The sequence below is a fragment of the Opisthorchis viverrini genome (genome assembly GCF_000715545.1).
Source record: "Opisthorchis viverrini unplaced genomic scaffold opera_v5_147, whole genome shotgun sequence".
Classification (NCBI taxonomy): domain Eukaryota; kingdom Metazoa; phylum Platyhelminthes; class Trematoda; order Opisthorchiida; family Opisthorchiidae; genus Opisthorchis; species Opisthorchis viverrini.
The window spans coordinates 55,443-74,774 of record NW_008751803.1 but is presented as its reverse complement, the minus strand read 5'-3'; the positions used below and the strand labels follow the sequence as shown (position 1 = coordinate 74,774).

General features: G+C 42.9%; 2 protein-coding genes across 2 annotated transcripts in view; both read left to right on the top strand.

Annotated features, from left to right (window-relative positions):
- The window catches only part of T265_14133 (hypothetical protein), a gene marked incomplete at both ends in the record, with an annotated part of 39,424 nt that extends 34,031 nt beyond the window's left edge, over nucleotides 1-5,393 (top strand). Inside the window, 3 exons of the mRNA XM_009172174.1 lie at nucleotides 519-602; nucleotides 5,129-5,276; nucleotides 5,308-5,393. Coding sequence (XP_009170438.1) covers nucleotides 519-602; nucleotides 5,129-5,276; nucleotides 5,308-5,391 — 316 coding nt within the window. The remainder of the gene's footprint in view (nucleotides 1-518; nucleotides 603-5,128; nucleotides 5,277-5,307) is intronic.
- A 7,147-nt stretch (nucleotides 5,394-12,540) lies between these two features.
- T265_06787 (hypothetical protein) lies at nucleotides 12,541-18,965 on the top strand (the record flags this gene model as incomplete). The annotated part of the gene is made up of 4 exons (XM_009172152.1): nucleotides 12,541-12,683; nucleotides 14,371-14,527; nucleotides 16,228-16,563; nucleotides 18,039-18,965. The coding sequence occupies 4 exons, from the start codon at nucleotides 12,541-12,543 to the stop codon at nucleotides 18,723-18,725; spliced, it is 1,323 nt and encodes a 440-aa protein (XP_009170416.1).
- Nucleotides 18,966-19,332: the final 367 nt, after the last annotated feature.

Genomic DNA, 19,332 nt, shown 5'->3' with positions numbered 1-19,332 from the left:
TTTGAAAAACCATCGGCAGATGCATCACAATTTTGGCAGTGCATGCCTGCGAAAAATGTCTTAGACGCCAATCTGTTTCAATCTGTCAAACCCAAGCTTTGAGTACTTAAGTAGTTCACTTAAAATCATCTACAAGTCACTCAGGGACAACCAATTAGCATGCCTTGGCTAGAGAAGAGCCATCCGCCTAGTCCCTTCATCAAGGAGTGACTTGCGGACACGCTACAGTTTGTCTGGCCTCACATGAATAGACTAGATGTTTCAACGTGGCGGTAATCCAGCCACGGCCAAGTGAAACTTGTGAATTAATTCCAATCTTTTTACTGATCTCTGACTAATCATTCCGCGAAAATGATAACCCAGTTCATCATAATTTCCCTCTCCTAGTAGTGCAGGGATTTTAACAGTTCACTCGAATTCAACCATCGATGAAACCTACGAAACATTCATTATGCTAAAGTCATGCATTTCAACCACAATAGTGAATAAACCCACGTTTTGTTTTTTTACTTCAACAGATTTATCGATTCGGAGTCAAATCGAATTGACGAGGCTCTGGAACGATGCAAGCAAATGACCAGCACACTATTCACTCTCAAAAGGTGAGCTGAGCCAACATTCGTTAAAAGCTGTTATTAGATGTGCACATTTTTAAAAAAATTTATTCTGTCCGGCTTGACATTTATATTGTCAAATCCTCAATAACAATAGTAATAATATCCGTAAGCCTTCATGTTTTTGTGGGAATCTCCGATAACCTAGCTATAGACCGTTTTTTGTCTGACGTTTCTTTCAAGAGGTGGGATAACAAAAACATCAAAAATTGGACAGACAGAGAGACTGGTGGACAACTGTGTTATCTTCGGTAGGCACAAAATATGCGGGTTCATCAATCTTGGTAGTCAGACATAACAAACCATATTACTTCCCGCTTGAAGAAATATATCCAAGTGCATAACAGTCCAGCGTGCTAGCATTTGTACACGTCAGGTAGTCAGACAAACACTTGTTTGTCCATAATTATCCAAGGAGTGTAAATCGAACTAACCAGTCTATCAGTGTTCCGTTCATGTTTGTTCCGTTGAATCGGCCCAGACTCTTCATATGTTGGTGTGAACGTTTGTGGTATTCCGGTTAACAGCAAACTGAGTGGAGCGAAAATGTAGGGCGAACAAATTTGGAACAAACCTATGATTTGATTGAATATTCACTCAGTGGCTTGTTTTCCAATGTGGCAAGTTACGGTTCACCAACAGACGACAATTCAGACAAAATTACTCCTATTGAAAAGACAGCTCCCAGAGGATTTCAGTGCTCACTTTGGGTAAACGTGTGTAGGAACAGAATTTCACAGAAACCTTATTGAAGAGCGGCTTCCTGAATGAGGCATTTCGTAATTCTGTAGTTGACCATAAGCTTAGTAGAAATCTGTCGATAATATTTTGTCTTTTGACGGCAATTGCATGCCGATCAAATTGTCTGCAATCGCGTTTACTCATCGACGGCTGTCCCCGACCGTAGCCCCAAGGTAAGAACAAAGTTCAATCTTAGCATTCGTTGATTACTTTGGGTAAGTATCCTATATTATATGGCAGTCATCTGGAAGACAACCTATGTGAGGTTGACAAATGCATAGTGGTGTTTCCTAAGGCCTGAAAATCTCCTACAACGAAGCAAATTTGTGCACTCTCTCCTTCACCTTGGGGCAAACAGCAAACGCTAGCTCCTTTTTCATGAGCGCGTTACTTCAAGCCACAGGTTCCAGATCACTCGTCACCAAAATCAGAGGTTTTCCTGGTTTTACTTTCCACACGGATCCTCGTGTTGGATTTTGCTATCAATACTGCCATGCTGGCACCTGTACTTGGATTGGGGGGGGGCAGCTAAAAGAGGAACTGTCGCTTGTGGCAGCCAGCCTATCGCCTGGCAAATGTACCCATATGAAACCGGCAGACCTAAAGTGAACAGAATCAATAGACAAAAAAGCCTGCCTAAGTACTACCTATCTTGTCGACTGCAATGAACGTGGATGTGGATCTGACTGGCTTCTTTTGGTAGCATTTATTTAGGTTCATGGATGAAAGTGATACATATGGAAAACCGAACGGCAGCTTGGTTATCAAAGTCTGTAACAACACGAAATTTTGATACATATGCCCATTGACAGGGACCTCTACGATGATGTGATGTATACAAAAACAGCACCGACAAATAACCATTGTTGGAAGTACCAGCCCTACAATCCATACACCGTGAAAAACGCTCTGTTTATAAAAAAACGGTTTTCTTCCGATGAATACCATCTCTAGATAAAGACCACTCAGAGACAGACATTATGTTGAAGGGTTCACTGATCATCGGTGTTTGGAATCAATATCTCATTTCAACCCTTTTACTACTTTCAAATGTAACCAAGGCGTGGCAGTAACAGAGGACAAACACGCCTTGGAACCATCTGCTACATTGTCTGAGAATTGAAAACCAGACTTCAGTGACACGCACGGCCATCGTCCAAATACTCGTGTACCTTTTTTGTCAGGTCACGCTTCTGTCACAAATCATTTAAGACCTTACCCTTGTCGGTTGCTATGTGGCCTCAGTATCCGTCCTTTTGACTTTGTATTCCATTTTTCCCCAGAGAAAACCGGGTGTTAGTTACAATCCAAATAGTATGTAGCACAGATGTAGTCGATAGACAGAACTTTTGTCTGACTGTCACTGTCTCGACTAGACATCTGGCTATGACTCAGCCTCAGCTGCCAACACCACACGGTCGCCTATCGTTCTCGCACGCAACGAAGTTACGTCATGTCAGCATTTGATGATGATGATGATGATGATGATGATGATGATGACGGTGATGAAACCAGCAATAAACTGTGCATTCTGACATTTGCTCCGCCTAGAAATGGAAAAGCAGTGAATGGGGGAGTGAGGTTTCCTTCATCCATAGACTCAATTTTTGATAGTACACAGTACAGTGGTTCCTCAAGAAGAACACCAAGAGTGCCAACTGCCTCCTTCCACTGCTCCCCGTCAGCGGTGGCCTACGGTCCTTCGAAGAGCAGTGAATGCACTTTTCTCTGTGAAGGTCGGGCTTGCGGCGTATTGTACGGTAGATGTTTTCTCACAACTAGTAAGCGTAATCTTTACTCCATGGAGCGAACAGACTAAGGAAAGTTTACGATGCTTTTTGGGCCACCAAAACTAATGACAGCTACGTATCATATGCAATTTAGCGTTTGTAGCTGCAATCACGTACTAGATGGTAAAATGAATACCCAAAAGCTCTAATATTCATTCACATTAACGAATGTAAAAGGGAACTATCCAGGTGCATTCGGTCATTGATCAACACATAAATAGATATATCCTAACAAAACAAGCGACTTTGAGCTTTGGCCATTGAATAAGCATCTAAAAAAGCGACTAGAGTCCAGGCATTCTAGAATCATAACTGCGCAAATGTACCTTTCTTAATGGTCAGTCATGGATAAATGTCGCGTGGTCATTCACTATTTTTCTGAGTTATCCTTACACATGGTCTAACCTCAGTATTCGAGTAAATTCATAGATCCCAGGCCCAGAAGCAACTTCGATGATCACTTTGGGTTGGAACTCAAGGAGTGAACTTTGAATATCAGGTGATCGAATTCTTATTCATCATCATGATTAGTACCATGTGAATAGGATTACAAAGCTTCGTTTTTGCAGGACTGAGCAATCCGCCTTTATCTGTAAAACCACAATTCCATGGTTTGGTAACTGGAAGATCGTCTGCAACGGGCAAAAACGGTTGCCCAACTGTTCACAATCTTTTCATTCCCGAAAGAGGCTGTGTATAGATTGTTCGGATGGAGCCAGTAGCCAATCAGACCCCGTTCTTCTGGGGTTTTAATTGGCGTCATTGAAGAGGTAGACCCCAATCTAATTCAGCTCCTGATGGACAGATTCCCAATAAATTTCAAACCATAGAGTAATAGACACAATTTCTCTACCCGTCCGATGCGTCAGCGAAGCAGCTGCACAAATACTTATGTTGATGGCTAAGGCTCCACACATTTGGGCCAACTTGTAATTCACCTTGACTGTTGGCGAATGATCGCCCGGTCTGTCCTATACAACTCCTCCATCTCACTGAACAAAACTGACTGACTGAAGCTCACTGAATTAGATCTGCCACGTTATGGAATGCTCCTGGTGAATTTTTAGCCAGTAGAATTATCGAATGGAAAGCAATGCCTACTTTAACGACTGTGGGTAGGCATGCGTGCTATATTTTCCAATCACATCAACTTGATGAGACCTCTTTGCTATTCTAACAGGCTCTTGGTCTTCACCAAGTATTCGCTTATGCGTCGTGCAGCAGCAGTCACGCTGTAGTCAGGGGACTCTTGTCATGCTACAAAGACTTCTATGAAGGCAGGACACAGCCCGAAGCTCTTTTGACTCCCGATAGATTTCTAGAAAACTTATTTTCTACTCTTGTAGGACAAAAGTCCAAGACAGAGATCTTAAGAAAGCGAGTAAAATCATGTTGCAACCTGGTATGCAAGTTAACAGAACTATCGGGGGGATTCAATGCTCGAGGACCAACTGTTTATGAGATGGTCTTGCAAGATGTGGGTTTTGTTGCCAGTCACATTGTGATAACAACCTCCCTCGTACTGAAATGGCAGTCCAGATAAAAGTGTTCGAAAAGAGCAACCGAAATCAAGACTACAAGCACAACTCGAGTTGAAAAACGCTACCGCCTAACTCAGGTTGTCTACTTTCATGAAATAACCGAGACAAAACTAGACATATCTGGTACGAGTTACATGATGTTTAGTCCAAGAAATAAACTCAGTGGAAGACTACTGAATAGTTTAGCTTAAAACCTAGCTTGGAAAACTCTAACAGCATGCCAAGACCTGGTGAATTGATCCTGGACTCCTTCGAAAAGAATCCATTGCCCAAAAGTTGTTCTCCCGCGTTGGTCGTCTTTCTGGGGGAGTCAATGAACTTCCTCACACTCACAGAACAACTGAGTCGGGCGATAGATCCAAAAATGTGCCATTTCTTTACCAGTGCCAACACAAATAAACCAACTAATGAAGTTATGTATTACGTTTCCGGCTTTCCTTAGGCTTGGAGCTGTGCAGGAACACAGTGTTTGTGAGAACATTCCGTGTGTTCGTACCGTTCGGGAACCGACAGCAGATGACAGACGAAAGCTGATGGATCGGATCGATACTCTTATTCCAGATCATCAAGCAAGAGAACGATGCATCCAGGTAGGTTAAAAAGCAAGTTAGTTGAGTAAAGTTTTGCCTTGCTTTGAAGGAGATAAAAAGAACTATAAACAACCTGACCGCTGCTATACTCATATCTACACTTCACTCGAACAACTAGTGACACCACTGAAGCAAGCAAAGTTTTGTGGCTTAACACGTCTCTCTGTTTTTATCCAGCCCTTGTATGCAAACAGCTTGTTATTATCGGAAAACTACACTATTAATCCTTTGTATAAAGAAAGTCTTTTTTGTTTAGAGCCTCTCCCGGAGAAGTGTCATTTTGTGATGGATCAATCAGGCTGACATAAACTTCATCCATTCCAGATCTCATTGATCGAGAGAAGAAAACGTTCAAGGAATAAAATACAATATCTTACCATATTTCATGAGTTACTCTCAAAATCCTACAATATGACTGATAATGCACTAACCTGCTGCGACTCTCGGAAAGCACTATGAGTGCTGGGATGTTACCAGTACGTCTGAGTCCAGTTAGGAGCAGCCCAGAGTTCAAGGTTGAATCAAACCTCAGGTTCTATAGTCAGGGAATTATGCAAGGCAAGCATAAGTATTATATTTTCTGTACGCCCTAACAAACAATACCAGGATCCTTAAAATAGTGCACAGCACAACATAGCCGCATATTCGCTCGGATTTTTTGACAACTCCACGTTATGACCGCAGCAAAATTCATGAAGTCTGACATTTTTTCAGCCTGTTCTGATGTATCCTGATCGCATTTCAAAATCAGTTTAATTATTCTAGTTAAGATCAAGTCGGCTGCCATCCGGATAAATAAAATTAAGAGTACTCAACTAAGTTTAACTCAGCATTTAAAAAGTCCTCTCAGAAAAGCGGATCGGTTGAATGTTTAGAAAGGTCTCCACTGCTAGAGGATAATCAGAAATACGACTAATTTGTATTCACCGCGAAACTGTGCCTAAGTTCGCAGGGCTTGTGTCTCCGTTCTCCAGTTCTTATCACTTTCTACCTAATCTTATTGCTCACGTCAGTGTACTCAAATTATGGTAAAAAACGAATCCTAAATTCGATTTAGACATTCGCGTTTAAATGATCCTAATCTTAACGAGGTGAAAAAGACCTCTTCAACCAAGGGTTGTTAACACGTCACTCCAGGTGTACTTCAAGTTTAGAGTGTGTTCAGCTCAGCTAAATGGTAGCCTGAATGCGTCGTGTATGTACAACGGTGAGTGACATTGGCCGGTTGCATTTTTTTCGTGACTACTATTGATCAGACTCCCGAATTCTAATCAAAACAGCGCAAACAAACTTTTCTCCATGTTAGTTGAAAAAAGTATTCCTTATCTAAACTCAAAGATTTTGTGCCAATTCGGATTTCAGTTCACGTGAAATTGCCTGACTAGAGAAAAACTTTAACATCGCAGATGGTCTTTTAAAAAGGTTGGTTTTTGGCTGTGTGTTTTCTCCGAGGGAAATTTTTGGCACTCAGGATGGGAATTTGAATCCTCCTTTTCAGGGACACCGACTGTTTGAATGTTGTGTGGAATCAATGGGTCTTTAAATCGTTTATTTCACAGTTTACTATACACCGGTTTTTCTTGCCTCATCCATTATTGGGCAGGGATGGGCGGCTACGACATGAATGTTTGTACTGATAAAAGTGTTTCCTTGTCTTCTGAAAGTATCGTTGGGATTCTCCAGATGTTGGAGGGTAATGTTCCGTAAAAATAACTCCTTACATTTTTTTCACTTGCAACAGTAGTTCTGGTTATTTTTCCACTACACTCGCTCCAGAATTCCTCCCGTTGCGATAACGCGAACTTCAGAGGCGTGCAGCGATAGAAAGATCTTAGAAAACTAATAATTCGTAGCTTACAATCTCTCTGTTACCTTGCTTGAAAACACCCGTTTTAACCACACAAGGCATCCCGACGGACAAGCAGCTGACGTCAGGACCGTTTTTCCATGGTTGGCGTAAGTGAGCTCAGTCTATTCTATCAACGACTCTCCAGGACATGCCCTTTTGGGTAAATTTCACGCTGTTTTGTGGGGTTCGTTGGAGAATTCAAGTTTCGTTCAAGGCCTGTCAAAATGAAGCTAGCCGATTACAAATCCCTCACCGACGTCCTTATCACGCCTGGACTTTAGATAACAACGCCGGTTAGATGTGCTGGTCAGGGCCTGTGGAACTTTGAATTTATCTAGGAAACCTGTAAACGGATAATTTAGGGGTTTTAGCCGTCAAGTCAATTCTTGTCAACCTAGAGATCACACTACTCATAAGGTTTCTGAGACCTGGCGGTCGGTTTCTTTGGGATTTATCAGCTAGCTGGAATCCCGTTTACCAGACCACTTTGGATATGGGTGAAAAACTTGAGAATCGTGTAAACGGATAATTTAGGGGTTTCAGCCGTCAAGTCAATTCTTGTCAACCCAGAGATCACATTACTCATAAGGTTGCTGGGACCTCACGATCGGTTTCTTTGGGATTTATCAGGTAGCCGGAATCCCGTTTACCAGACCCCTTTGGATATGGGTGAAAAACTTGAGAATCGACTCCTTGAAATGAACTTCTCATTTACAGTTAGTGGAGGTTGTCACATGTGCATTGCTTTGCGCCACTGTACAATGGTAAGTCAGATCTGTTAGGCCGATTGTGGATTAAAGCTGACAAAATAAGGAAATTGAGTGGTACAAATGGATAACATTACTCCAACTGTCTCGTGGAATCAAATACAAAAAACAACGACTAATTCTTCGCCAGCTAACTTATTTTGCGGAAACAACAGAACTGTTGTGCAGATCTCGTCCTGTAAGCGAAACCAATCTATGCTGAAAAGCCGGGAAGTAAGGTGCAGCTGTTTCATTCTTATTGCGAATCATCATCAGTACGCATCTCACGAAACTCCGGAGAGACTCGAACACGCGACCTCCTCCTAGTAGTTTGAACACTCAGCCGTTCGGCCACGGGTGGCTGATCAGCAGACAGGATAAAGCGCCGCTCATTCTTCAAACACGGGATCCACATCATGCGATCACACGTGTTGACTAGCTCCTCGAGAAACGACTTCTCGAATCGCAACGCAATTGGCGTTTTCGCTGTACTGAAAGAAAGAGAAGGCTGGGAACCAATTCACTGCTTCAAAACCATCCTGCTTTGTCCGTCTAATTAAATGCTATTGTAAATGGGTTTGCGCTGTCACGAAATTACGTAAAACCCAGCTGTATATGAAGAGGATATTGCAGTACCATGCCAGGCAAAGAATTACGCGTTAAAAAACGGAGAAGTTACTAAACTTCTCGCACCGAATCGTTCCGTGTGTGGCCCATGTCATATGAGTAAACGAATAAATAACTCGGGCTGACTGCAACCTGCCCCTACAAGAGGTTTCTCAGCCCATATTTCTAATGCTTCCTGCACGTACAGAAGTTTTAAGTATGTTTTCCCGATTGTTCCCTCAGCTGGGCAGCAAAACTGTTTTTTTTTATAAAATACCAATGATATCACGTGCAATAAAGTGCGATCGAAAAATGTTCCCATCTACGAGCTCTTAAAGTGACCAAAGTATTTTCCTCATGATACAGGTTAGCACGCATGTTGCGATGACTCGATTTAGTTTCCGTTGAATTTTTGCAAATGAACTCTAGTTTTGTGTGGGAAAATAGTTTTACTGTATACGGGAAACTAACATCTCCCAGTTTCCGGCAGCGATCAATCAAGTGGTTGGAAAAAACCTGCTTCGGCCGATGTTCGTCATGCCTAATTGGTGAAATTTACGTCAACCACTGGTTAGATTTATTTTATCCACAAAAGTGTCTAGCCAGTCCGCGAAAATTTCGTTACTTTGGCTGGAGCACCGAGTAAGCTTTGAAAAGCTTTGAGAATAATTTAGTTGCAAAGAATTTACGAGAACATACTGTCTACATGATTTACTACGGAGCTTTGGAGCTTCGAATATTACTTACACCGAAAGTATTTGTGGAAACCAAATTGATAAGGTTGACGGGAACTCTTATGAAAAATATCTGTTTTTTGTGATACATATGTCCATCCCGGAGTACTTTGAAAGGAATACTAAAACATGAATTTATTGCAGTGGACCCCTCAAAAGCAGACACCTGACAAGCTTCATGCTCAGTATGCGTCCAAATATACCATTTATTTATCCTTTCACTGCATGAATTATAACTATGTAGAACTGTAATTCTGGAGAGCTCGGACGTCTTAATTTCGACTCTCGGGCGATCATGAACTGAGGCAGGATTAGTCGGCTCCGAAAATGTCTCGGATACATTCTGCCGAGACACGGCGATTGGCTGCTAGTTCAGCATAAATCGTGATCTGTTGTCCGCTTCAGTGGCAGACTCCGAAGACCACATAGAGACTGAGCTGTTCCATATCTTTCTTAACCTGACTCATCCGGGTTGTTGCCTCGTCCTTGACGTGTAAAGCAGATAAATTCTTTGGTGATTTCGACACCATTCCTACACACCAGATGCCAAACCAATTTCAACCGCCGTCATTGACAGAGTTGTGATAGATTGTAGTCTGGTGGGTGGTTGTGATTAGTGTAGTGGGTTACGAAAGCGTTTTCGAGCGTTCATTGACCGTTGATCTATTCGCTGAGCTTGGCAATCAGCGTGCAAACGTCTCGTTGCCAATCGAGGCGGCATCACCAGTGCGCACCGACAGTATCATCTCCATTGGCTACGAAATGTTTGTAAGCTAAGCGCCAAGTTCGGCGAACTGATCAGTGGTTACCTGATCAACCACCAGTCATCAGACAAACTGGATAAAAACTGGCAACATGACAGCAACAATTTCCGAATATGTTTTGTGCATGAATCCCAGAGTGATGCAGGAAACAACAGATAATGGCATCTCTCTTGAATAGTCATCACTACTGATAAAGAACGTTTGGATTAAATTTACCTGATGACTGATTTTATTGAGTTTCCCACTACTTCAGGCGTGGAATATGGCTTATTCGCTTCGCAGCAGGAAACACTATGACACCTTATGCCACTGATTCGACGACGGCGTTATACAGGTGATCTGTTTAGTGCTCCCGCTATCCTGTCACGTCAGCGGGCTTTCATCTGCTGTTTTTAATGGGAATTGGGAAATAGTTTAAATCTGAATGCGTACCAAATTTCGTTGCTTGGGGCGTCACACACAATTCTGATGAGAACGTAAAGCGTTGAAGGTGATAGTGAGCGCTGAGGAATGCATGATTTCTTCATACGTGTCGAGCTTAGAATGTAGTCACTCTCAAGGTCACTTCCCGATACGGTGCACATTAAGCATTCCCCATCGCTGAAGAGACCAATCCTATCTCTCCAGATAATCTATATTCCTTTTCCGAGTTTGCGTCTCAAGAAGGGCCATGAATCGGTAACATCTTCAGAAAATTCGGGAAAGAAATCACACCCTTCAAGGACCACATGGCACCTCCAATACATCTGCCACGCTCAGCCCAAATCAATACGCAGGATGGTTATAAACTGTTGAAAACCACTTTCATCTAAACAATAGAAATGGATTGATTATGCTTTATAAATATGACGCTTTACTTTGCATTCCAAAGAACAACATCAATTCCTGCTTCCAAACTCTATTTTCGCCATATGATGGATCCTTACCGTAGCATAGGCGTTGTGAGTTCAAGATGGCGTATAAGCGATCGTTCATAGCTAAAGTTTACCGTTATTGCCCCTGAAGAAAGGAACATAGCTTTTGTTGCAAAATGCAACACAAGAAATGTAGCCATAGTTCAGTTAGATCCTATGATGAGAGCAGACTCTGGTGTAGTTTTTGGTTTATTTTAGAGAAATTCACGCAGGGATTGGTTAGTTGGTTTACACTGACATTTAATAAGTAATTGGAAAATCACTGTTATTCAGGCATACTCAAACGTGACTGGAGATTCTGGTGGATTTATTTCGTAAAATAAGCTGTAGGCAATCAAAGCTTACAAATAACGTGAATAAAACTAACCAGGTGACCACAAAGCCAAGTTCACTATGAACCAGCGGTCACAACAGAGAAATGCCGCGCGAGGTGCAACCTACCGACACCCGAAAGGACATCACACAATGTTTAAGCAGTTGTGTGAGATGTTTTTGAAATTTTTGGGTAATTTCAATAACCTGCTACGTAATTGATTGTCCGAATGCATCACAATCAAAGAGAGAGTATCCATACCTCAGGATCGAGCAGAATCACCCTCCTCCCGCCTTGGCATTTTTTGGGAGTGGCCGTAATGAACACTAATTTTGTTGCTATGGTAGGTGCAGCTCTCTGTTGGACCACTCGGTTTTGTAGTGCCTATTTGGGCTTAACTAGATGAGTTTAAAAAAATTCCCTAAAGTATAATAATCAACGAAACCTCCGCCACATGTATCCGTAAATTCTCAGCCACGGATATGAAACTGTATTGAATACCTTGTTTTCGCTCTTAGGATGAAGCAAAAATTTCTCATAAAAACGGTCTAAAAAACTACATGCAACTGAAACTAAACTAATTCCTTTTAAAAAATGCACGGTGCGGTCCTTGTTGATCGGTTGTCTTGAGAGGAAGCGTTTCCATCAAATAAACACTCTCGTATCCTCGGAATATGTTACGTCAAGAATGATCCGCCTGAAGGACTAACGTACCACAGCCTAGATGAATCACAGTTGTGCATCATTCTTGGGAGACAGCTTACGATGACTCATCCCACGTTCACTGTCTTGTCTTGAAGCCTGGAAAAAGCACACTTTGAACGCGCACCTATAGCAGACGCACGCCTTTCCCTAGCAACGTTGTATTGTAGAGTCCGTTTCGTGTAGTCACGGGAACATTACATTTTACTGAATAAAGTTAGTCGGCCAGAGGGCTGACGGGAGTTTGTGACATAGACTGATGGAACGGACGTGGGTAAGGACTATATAGCGTGCGTGTCACTACAACTGATTTAGTAGTCGATCAGAGTTGTTTACTTGAAAACCGAGAGACGATATGTGCAAGGGATCGTATAACTTATATAACTGGCTGAATTGGACTGCCTAACATTCAAGTTTTTCCTACTCTGTACAAGTTTAAGACTGTGATAACCAAGAGTGGTGGGTGTCAGTTATGGGCTTCTACCTCCTGCTTTGAAAGTGATCACCTCAAAACAAGATGATAGCCGCCGCTTGTCAGCATAAGCTTAGCTTGGTCGCTGGCTTGTTCGCTGAGCTGTTGTTGTTCGCTGGTTGTGCAACAACCATTAACCCACCGCTACGCACAACTACGCACTGATGCTGTCACCTCGATTGGTGATGAAACGTTTGCAACCAAATGGCCCAGCTCAGCGAACAAGCCAACGACCATCTACGCTACCTGAGCTACCGACATTCTCCTCTATAGATAAGCCCAGCTTCTTTGACCTATGCCTGACATTGTAATTGGGCTCCCTCGTGATGCCTAGATACTAAATGGGTGAAAAACAAAAGTGTTTGGACATTTGACCTTGCACATATGTGCTACGGTCTACGTATTACACTTGTTCCAGGGATAGGCAGCTGAATGGTCGTCCCCACAACACATCTATGGTGACAAGCTGCTACTTTCCAACATAGAAAACAACAGTTCTACTGAAGAAATCGATGAACGCCACTGACGAAGAAACAGATCTTAGTAGCCCTGTAAACCAACGAAATGGAAGTCGCAGACACCAGCAAAATGAAGGATCTCATTAGACAGCAGACAGAGTAGTTGCTTAAGCGGAAAAATGCTAATGAATACCACTTTGTCAACAACATGAACGCTGGTTTTTAGTGGTGGATTATCCACAGGCAGTATTGATTGATTAGGCCGAGATGCGTGGTTTTTCGTATTTACTTTGGATCACAGATGGCAGATGTTTGAAGCACACCAACTCTGGAAAAGTTTCCATTGACAAGAGGCCACTTTTATCCTTGAAAGGAACAATAAAAACATCTGATTATTGTGTAGGAATGATCTTATGTTTAATTAAATGTGACGACATTTGAGACAAAAAAAATCACACGAAATTGTGCCCTACAAAGACTTGGTTCGTAAGGACAGATTTTCCCGAAAACGGCGATTCTGAAGTATGCGGTTAGTCGTGAAAAATTATCAGCCAAGTGATTCGTCTTCGAAATCTTGTTTCGACCCAGGCGAAGAGATTTGGAGGAATTTCGGCTAGTTGAGGATGGTCAAAAGAGAAGCCGTGATTAACAAATGACTGTCCTTTTCCAACGGAATATGCCACGAAATCATTGAAAATCTACGTCCCATCAATAAGATCACTCCAAGACAACGACCAGTTTGGCTTTCCACAAAAGAAATTCTTGCGAGCAAACGACTGTGGCAATAAATTAAAATACAACAGCAACAATCTACGAATAACTTACAGGTAACATGACAATGAAAATACCCATGAACCATACGGATATAAAGGCGGTGCCTCCAACTGGTGCAGAATGGCGGTTGCCAAATTAATCGATAATCAGAGAGTGTAGGCCAGGAAACAGCCCAAAATCAATGGGCTACCTTTTGCTGGATGAACGTATCCCTATTTTTGTTTGTCTGCAATTTCAGCTTCGTAAGTACATCAGTAAAAAAACGGTCATCAAAATGATGTTTTCGCGGCTAAGTCCACAAAAGACACGTTTATTCAGTTGCTGACGTAGGCGAATAGCTGTTTCGCTGACGTAGATGTCACAACCGATTCAGCCGGTTTGGGGTATGACAGTGGAGACCGAATGAGTGAAATCAGCTGCGTTGCTCGCCAAAAATGCACAAATGTTGTCCACGAATGGAATGCACACCAAAGTGGGTTGCACATTTCTGCGGCATTTTGAACACCTAGCAGGCCGTCCACCTTGTTTCCTCTTCACTTCCGCGACATCGACAGGCCAGCCGATCTGTACTTTTAAACCGCGCATCCTGACGATACTTTTGAGTCATGCGCCATGACATATCCAACACTGTCTCTTCCACATGTTTGTATCAATCGTCCCAACCAAGGTTATTGTGCCCTGACATCGTGATACTTAGCTGTACTTTACTGTTTAAAACCACGCCACAGCTAGAAGTTACACGTCCCTACTTTTACCATCAAGTATGAGTCGCTACTCTGTGGATGCTCGAAATAAGATGAGTCAAGAGGGGCCGGTTTCACTAGCTGAGTCTGCCGGCCATGGCATTACTCGGTTCAGTGATTGGATGCTCAAGGAAGACAGCCTGACAGTACCAGACCTTAAAGAACTAGAGTTCAAGGTCATAGAAGTCTGATTAGGGTGTTCTAGCTTAATCGACTCCATTCATCAGCGGGGCTAATTAAGGCGTTAGATATTCATCACCCGCGCAAGACAACGCAGGTGAGTACATTGAACTTTAAACTGATCCGTGTCTTGCAACTACCTTCCACTACTGCGTGAAGTCAATCGATCGTGGCAGATGATCAACACAGTGCTCTGGGCGTCAAGTCCGTGATTCGAAACTGCAGACTGTCTGGCGTCACAATGTCGCAAGAAGCTTTCGGTGATATATTAAATTAACTTAAAACTAGGACCATTAGGCCGTCACTTTTGACCGCATATTTTGGACCCTGGACACCAAATAAATGAGGTCAAACATGCTCTGTGAGTTTTCTTCCTGAAATTTCGTAACATTCTGACTGCAACACAATCTCGGTTGAATGTGTTCCCCATTCAGACTTTTTGACCAGGATTTACTTAGTCATTAGTTTATTCCCTTGTTGTGAATAATACTGAGTAGTGAAGAATGAGGTTGACGGAAACTCGGGAACTGCGGCTACCTGATAAGCCCCAAGAAGGACGAAACCGGTCGTGGGCTGTCGAGGAATTTTCAGCAAACTTGTGAGTAGTTTTCTTTATGAAAATATACTGCGATATCTCGAATATCATGCCAACTGAATCACGAGGCGGCTTGTGTGCAGCTGGAGGACATCATAAACGAGAGATTCAATTGAGTCTCCGGTGAAAACCAAATTGATTTGCAAATGAGTGTATCTCTCGAAAACAATGAGGGAGATTCAGTGACTCCAAAATTCCGACGGCGTGTATCAGCACTCGGTGAGTAGTCGAGTTTTCATAACCTCAAGATGTTGGAGGGGCAAGGCGGAAGGTGAAAACTTATTCACCTTCGTTTACCCCAGTGGCGTGCACTTTTAAAACACCATTGCTAGTATTTGATGCTGTAACCTGAACAGTGCCTAGTATTTGTGTCCTATTCTCAAGTTATCTGCCACAAAACACAGTTGGCAGACAGTGTTGCACGGTTCTTCGTGATCTAACCGAACAAACACATTTGACATGCTCAATTTCGTACTAGCGTTATTCGCTTCGAACGGATCGAATTGAGGGGTGACAAAACGCAATATCACTGGTCACCGAATCATATTCTGTGGCGTTTTCAGAACCACTATTTGAGAACAGCAAGTTATGTATGAATGACCATAACTGTTCCCAGATATCCCTCGAATCATGGGAAAAATAATAGATTTCAACACATTCTCTCCAAGACTACAGTCACACACTGTCAAACATATTGTTAGGTCTTCCGTGCCACGTTCCGAATGATCCTGAATGATTTATGACACTCAATGCTCATCAAACGACAACTTAAGCGCAATGATGGAATGTTTGTGGCCGAAACTGGTCAAGGTCAATCATGCTGCGGTGACAAACTTTGCCGTTGTTCTCGTCTTAGCTAACGAATTGTGCTCAAATCCCCCAAAAATGGTACATACCAATGATGAACGATCTGTGTTTATTTGTCGGCAGATAATGAGGATGAGTAGAATTTTCATCGAGTGCATTTTCTCATTTTGAATGCTATACTATTGATTCTACGATGCTATGACATTGTACGGAGGTCACAGTAGACGGCGGTACGATCAAGTGAATGCGAAACATATAAATCTCTCTTTTTTATATCTTCTACTGATCAAACAGGAATTTGAAAAACTGACAAAGTGCAAAAAGCGCTTGGCAAATCCTGAAGCCTCTACACATTTTGGGCGTATTCTCCGTTTCACTGAAGATCCCCTACATTCCAGTGACTTTGACGACCCCGAGACGGAGATGAAGCGTCTTCCTAGATGTGACGAATTAGAACAGGCCGGTGAAGTATCATCCAAACGAACCGTGGCACTTAATGAGATGTCGCGGAAGTTCATTTTTGCCCCCAGTCCTGCATACGCACATCCAAGTTGGACAGAGCAAACACGACTCCAGGAAACCGAATCACACTGTCTCAGGGAAGAAACGCAACTAACACCAAAATTTCAGGTTCGAAACTGTTTGGTCGTCTCAGGAATTATTTCGTAATCATAAAGAAACTCTGCCGCCAGACCAGCTTGACATTTGAATGGCCACAAAGTCGCGATTCTAAATGGTTTGGAGATTTTTGGTCTCCACAAATTAACCAGATATAACGCATGTTGGTTAGGAGTTCTTAGGAGTAACAAACCTAGGGAGAGTAAATTATGGGGAGACAGGATTCAGTCAATTCGTCCCACATCTCAGAAAACCTCTTCCGTTTCTTGAAAAAAAAATGCAAACATAGAGTTTGAAGATCAGGTGCATCATGTTGGTTAATGAAATTTCCGATCACGAGCGCGTCTCCTACGTAAGAACATCACACGATCGACTTGAAAGAACCAGCAAAGCACGTCTGGTAAGCGGAGTGGTAAAAACACCCATGTACTTCCAAACCTGATCGATTACTTGCTCAAGATCAACCAGTCTCTTCATATTCATTTAAAAAACTTGCCCATAACTTAAGCTGGAAATGTACAGCTCATTTCATCCCAGCGTCAGCGCCCGCTTGCCGCCGGATAGGTCAAACCACGAGTTATACGCATGAGACGCGCTAACAACAATCTATCTCTTATCTTGGTAACTGACTGTGCTGATCTTCCTTTAAATGTTTATTTTTAGTTGTACGGGGGCTGTGATATTACCAGGGCGCTCACACCTAGACAGGAGGACGATTAGGGTCCTCAACCAAAGCCTTTGGCTCAAGAGCTGTTGTCTGTGAGACTTGGCCTATTCGAGCAGCGCAACTGAGACGTCTTCAGGTGCTCGACGATCGTTGTCTCAGAACCATAGCTCATGTGGGTTGGTGTCGGCGAATCCGTAACGAGGCAGTTAGAAAGCGTGTTTTCGGTTGTGTAACGGGTACTTCCATTGAAGAATGTGTCCAGCACCAGAAGCTGCTTTGGTTGGGACGTGTGTTGCGTATGTCGAACCATCGTTTGCCGAAGAGAGTGCTCTTTTCCATGCCCAACTCAGAGTGGCGTAAACAGAGAGGTGGCCAACCCATGACCTGGCAGAGGAGTATGAAGGAGATCACGAAACGCTTGGGTGCTGTCGGTGCTACTCGCCTTCCAGGATGGATACCGCGTGATCCTCACTGTGCCTGGTTGGAGACACTACAGGATATGGTTGCCAACCGATGTCAGTGGCGTTTTTGTTGTCAGTTTCTATCCAGATTGCCTGAGTGAATGTCTGTAGGTTTAGACACCTCGGAATGATTGTGGTAAGCTAGCACTAGGTCCTTTCTCCGTCCACCTTTATTCTTTTCTTTACAATAAGGCTTTCAAATAAGTCATGGTTGTACGGCAGTGAAGCATCAGTGTCCAACACTTATGTCGTGTTGTCGATTATTATTATTATTAGTAGTAGTAGTAGCATTATGATAAGTGTTTGCCATAGTTTCGTGCTCTAGTTTGACCAGTAATGTGATATCCTTCATTTCCCAGGTGTCCAGCAACTCACAGAAAGATCTGCATCAGGTGGAACCCAATAGTTTGCTAGAGGATGAAATGGCTCCAGCTTCACCTGATGCATCCCAACATCAACGTAAACGATCACCCAGTTCCAGTATCATGATCCCCCAACCAAGTGTTCACAAGGCCCCGACGATTCTGAAGTGGACCAGTCCAAGTGCAAATCTAAGATCCTCCACCCTGTGTTCAAATGCAAACCACGCAAGGAACCGTCGTAGTCGGGTTGTCTTCTCGAGAACGGTAATGGTCAGTAATGGCTTGGAAACGACCCAGCTTAACTGTCCCTCCGAAACAGATGATGAAGACGACTCTGATTTTCATCGAGCCTGTCCAAGATTAACTCTGGATGACATGGTTATTAACAGAACCAGTGAACCATGGCATTCAGCTTCCAGATTCGACACAAAAAGCTGTAAACAATCCTCTCGACAACACAGACGGTTTCTCCGCGCCTTGGAGACATTCACAAGACCAGACAAATCCCAAAGTCCTTTCTATAATTATTTAGCGGATAATTCTACTGATCTGATGGTTTCCGAAACTGAAAAATCCACTCCAGTTGTACAGAGGCCACGGCATCACCACAACTGTCAGGCCCTGCGACAAAACACCAAAGTGATCACTTCCCCTGCTGACGTCATGTTTGGTTCTTTCAATTAGGCGGGCTGATTTCAGAACGACTGTTTGTCCTGTACCTCAGTGTCCTTCTAACGATCTTCCTTGCAATTCTTGCCTTAACTGGCCCCCAGTTCTGCGTGATATGCTATTTGCCAGAGCAATAATTTCTGACAACCCTCACCCGCTGTTGTACATTTTATAATCCGTTGGAAACCGTAACAAACCAAGATGAAAACGTACGGTACTTGGTTTCAAGAAGAGCAGTTGTTTATCTTCTAGAGACAGCTGATGTGCAAGTCTGTTTTTTCCATATTTTTAATGTCACCTAAGACAGTCCAAATTTTCGGATGTTCGCATGCATGTTTTGTTAGTCAGGACCAAAGGCATCACTTGGCTCGACTCATGAAGGCTTCGCCCAAAGGCGAATGGTACCACGTATCCCGACATCTTCCTCGTTCCACAGCCATTCAAAGACGGGAAGTCTCGTTCTAAGTATCCATCTTGTCAAGCTTCAGAACACACCATATTTCCAAATCGTAAAAGCAGTTGCGTCAACAAAATAGTACTTTGTCTCACTTCGGGAAACCTTTGTACTGTTTGTATGATTGGTTACTTACAAATACTCATTCAATACAGTAAGAATCATCTA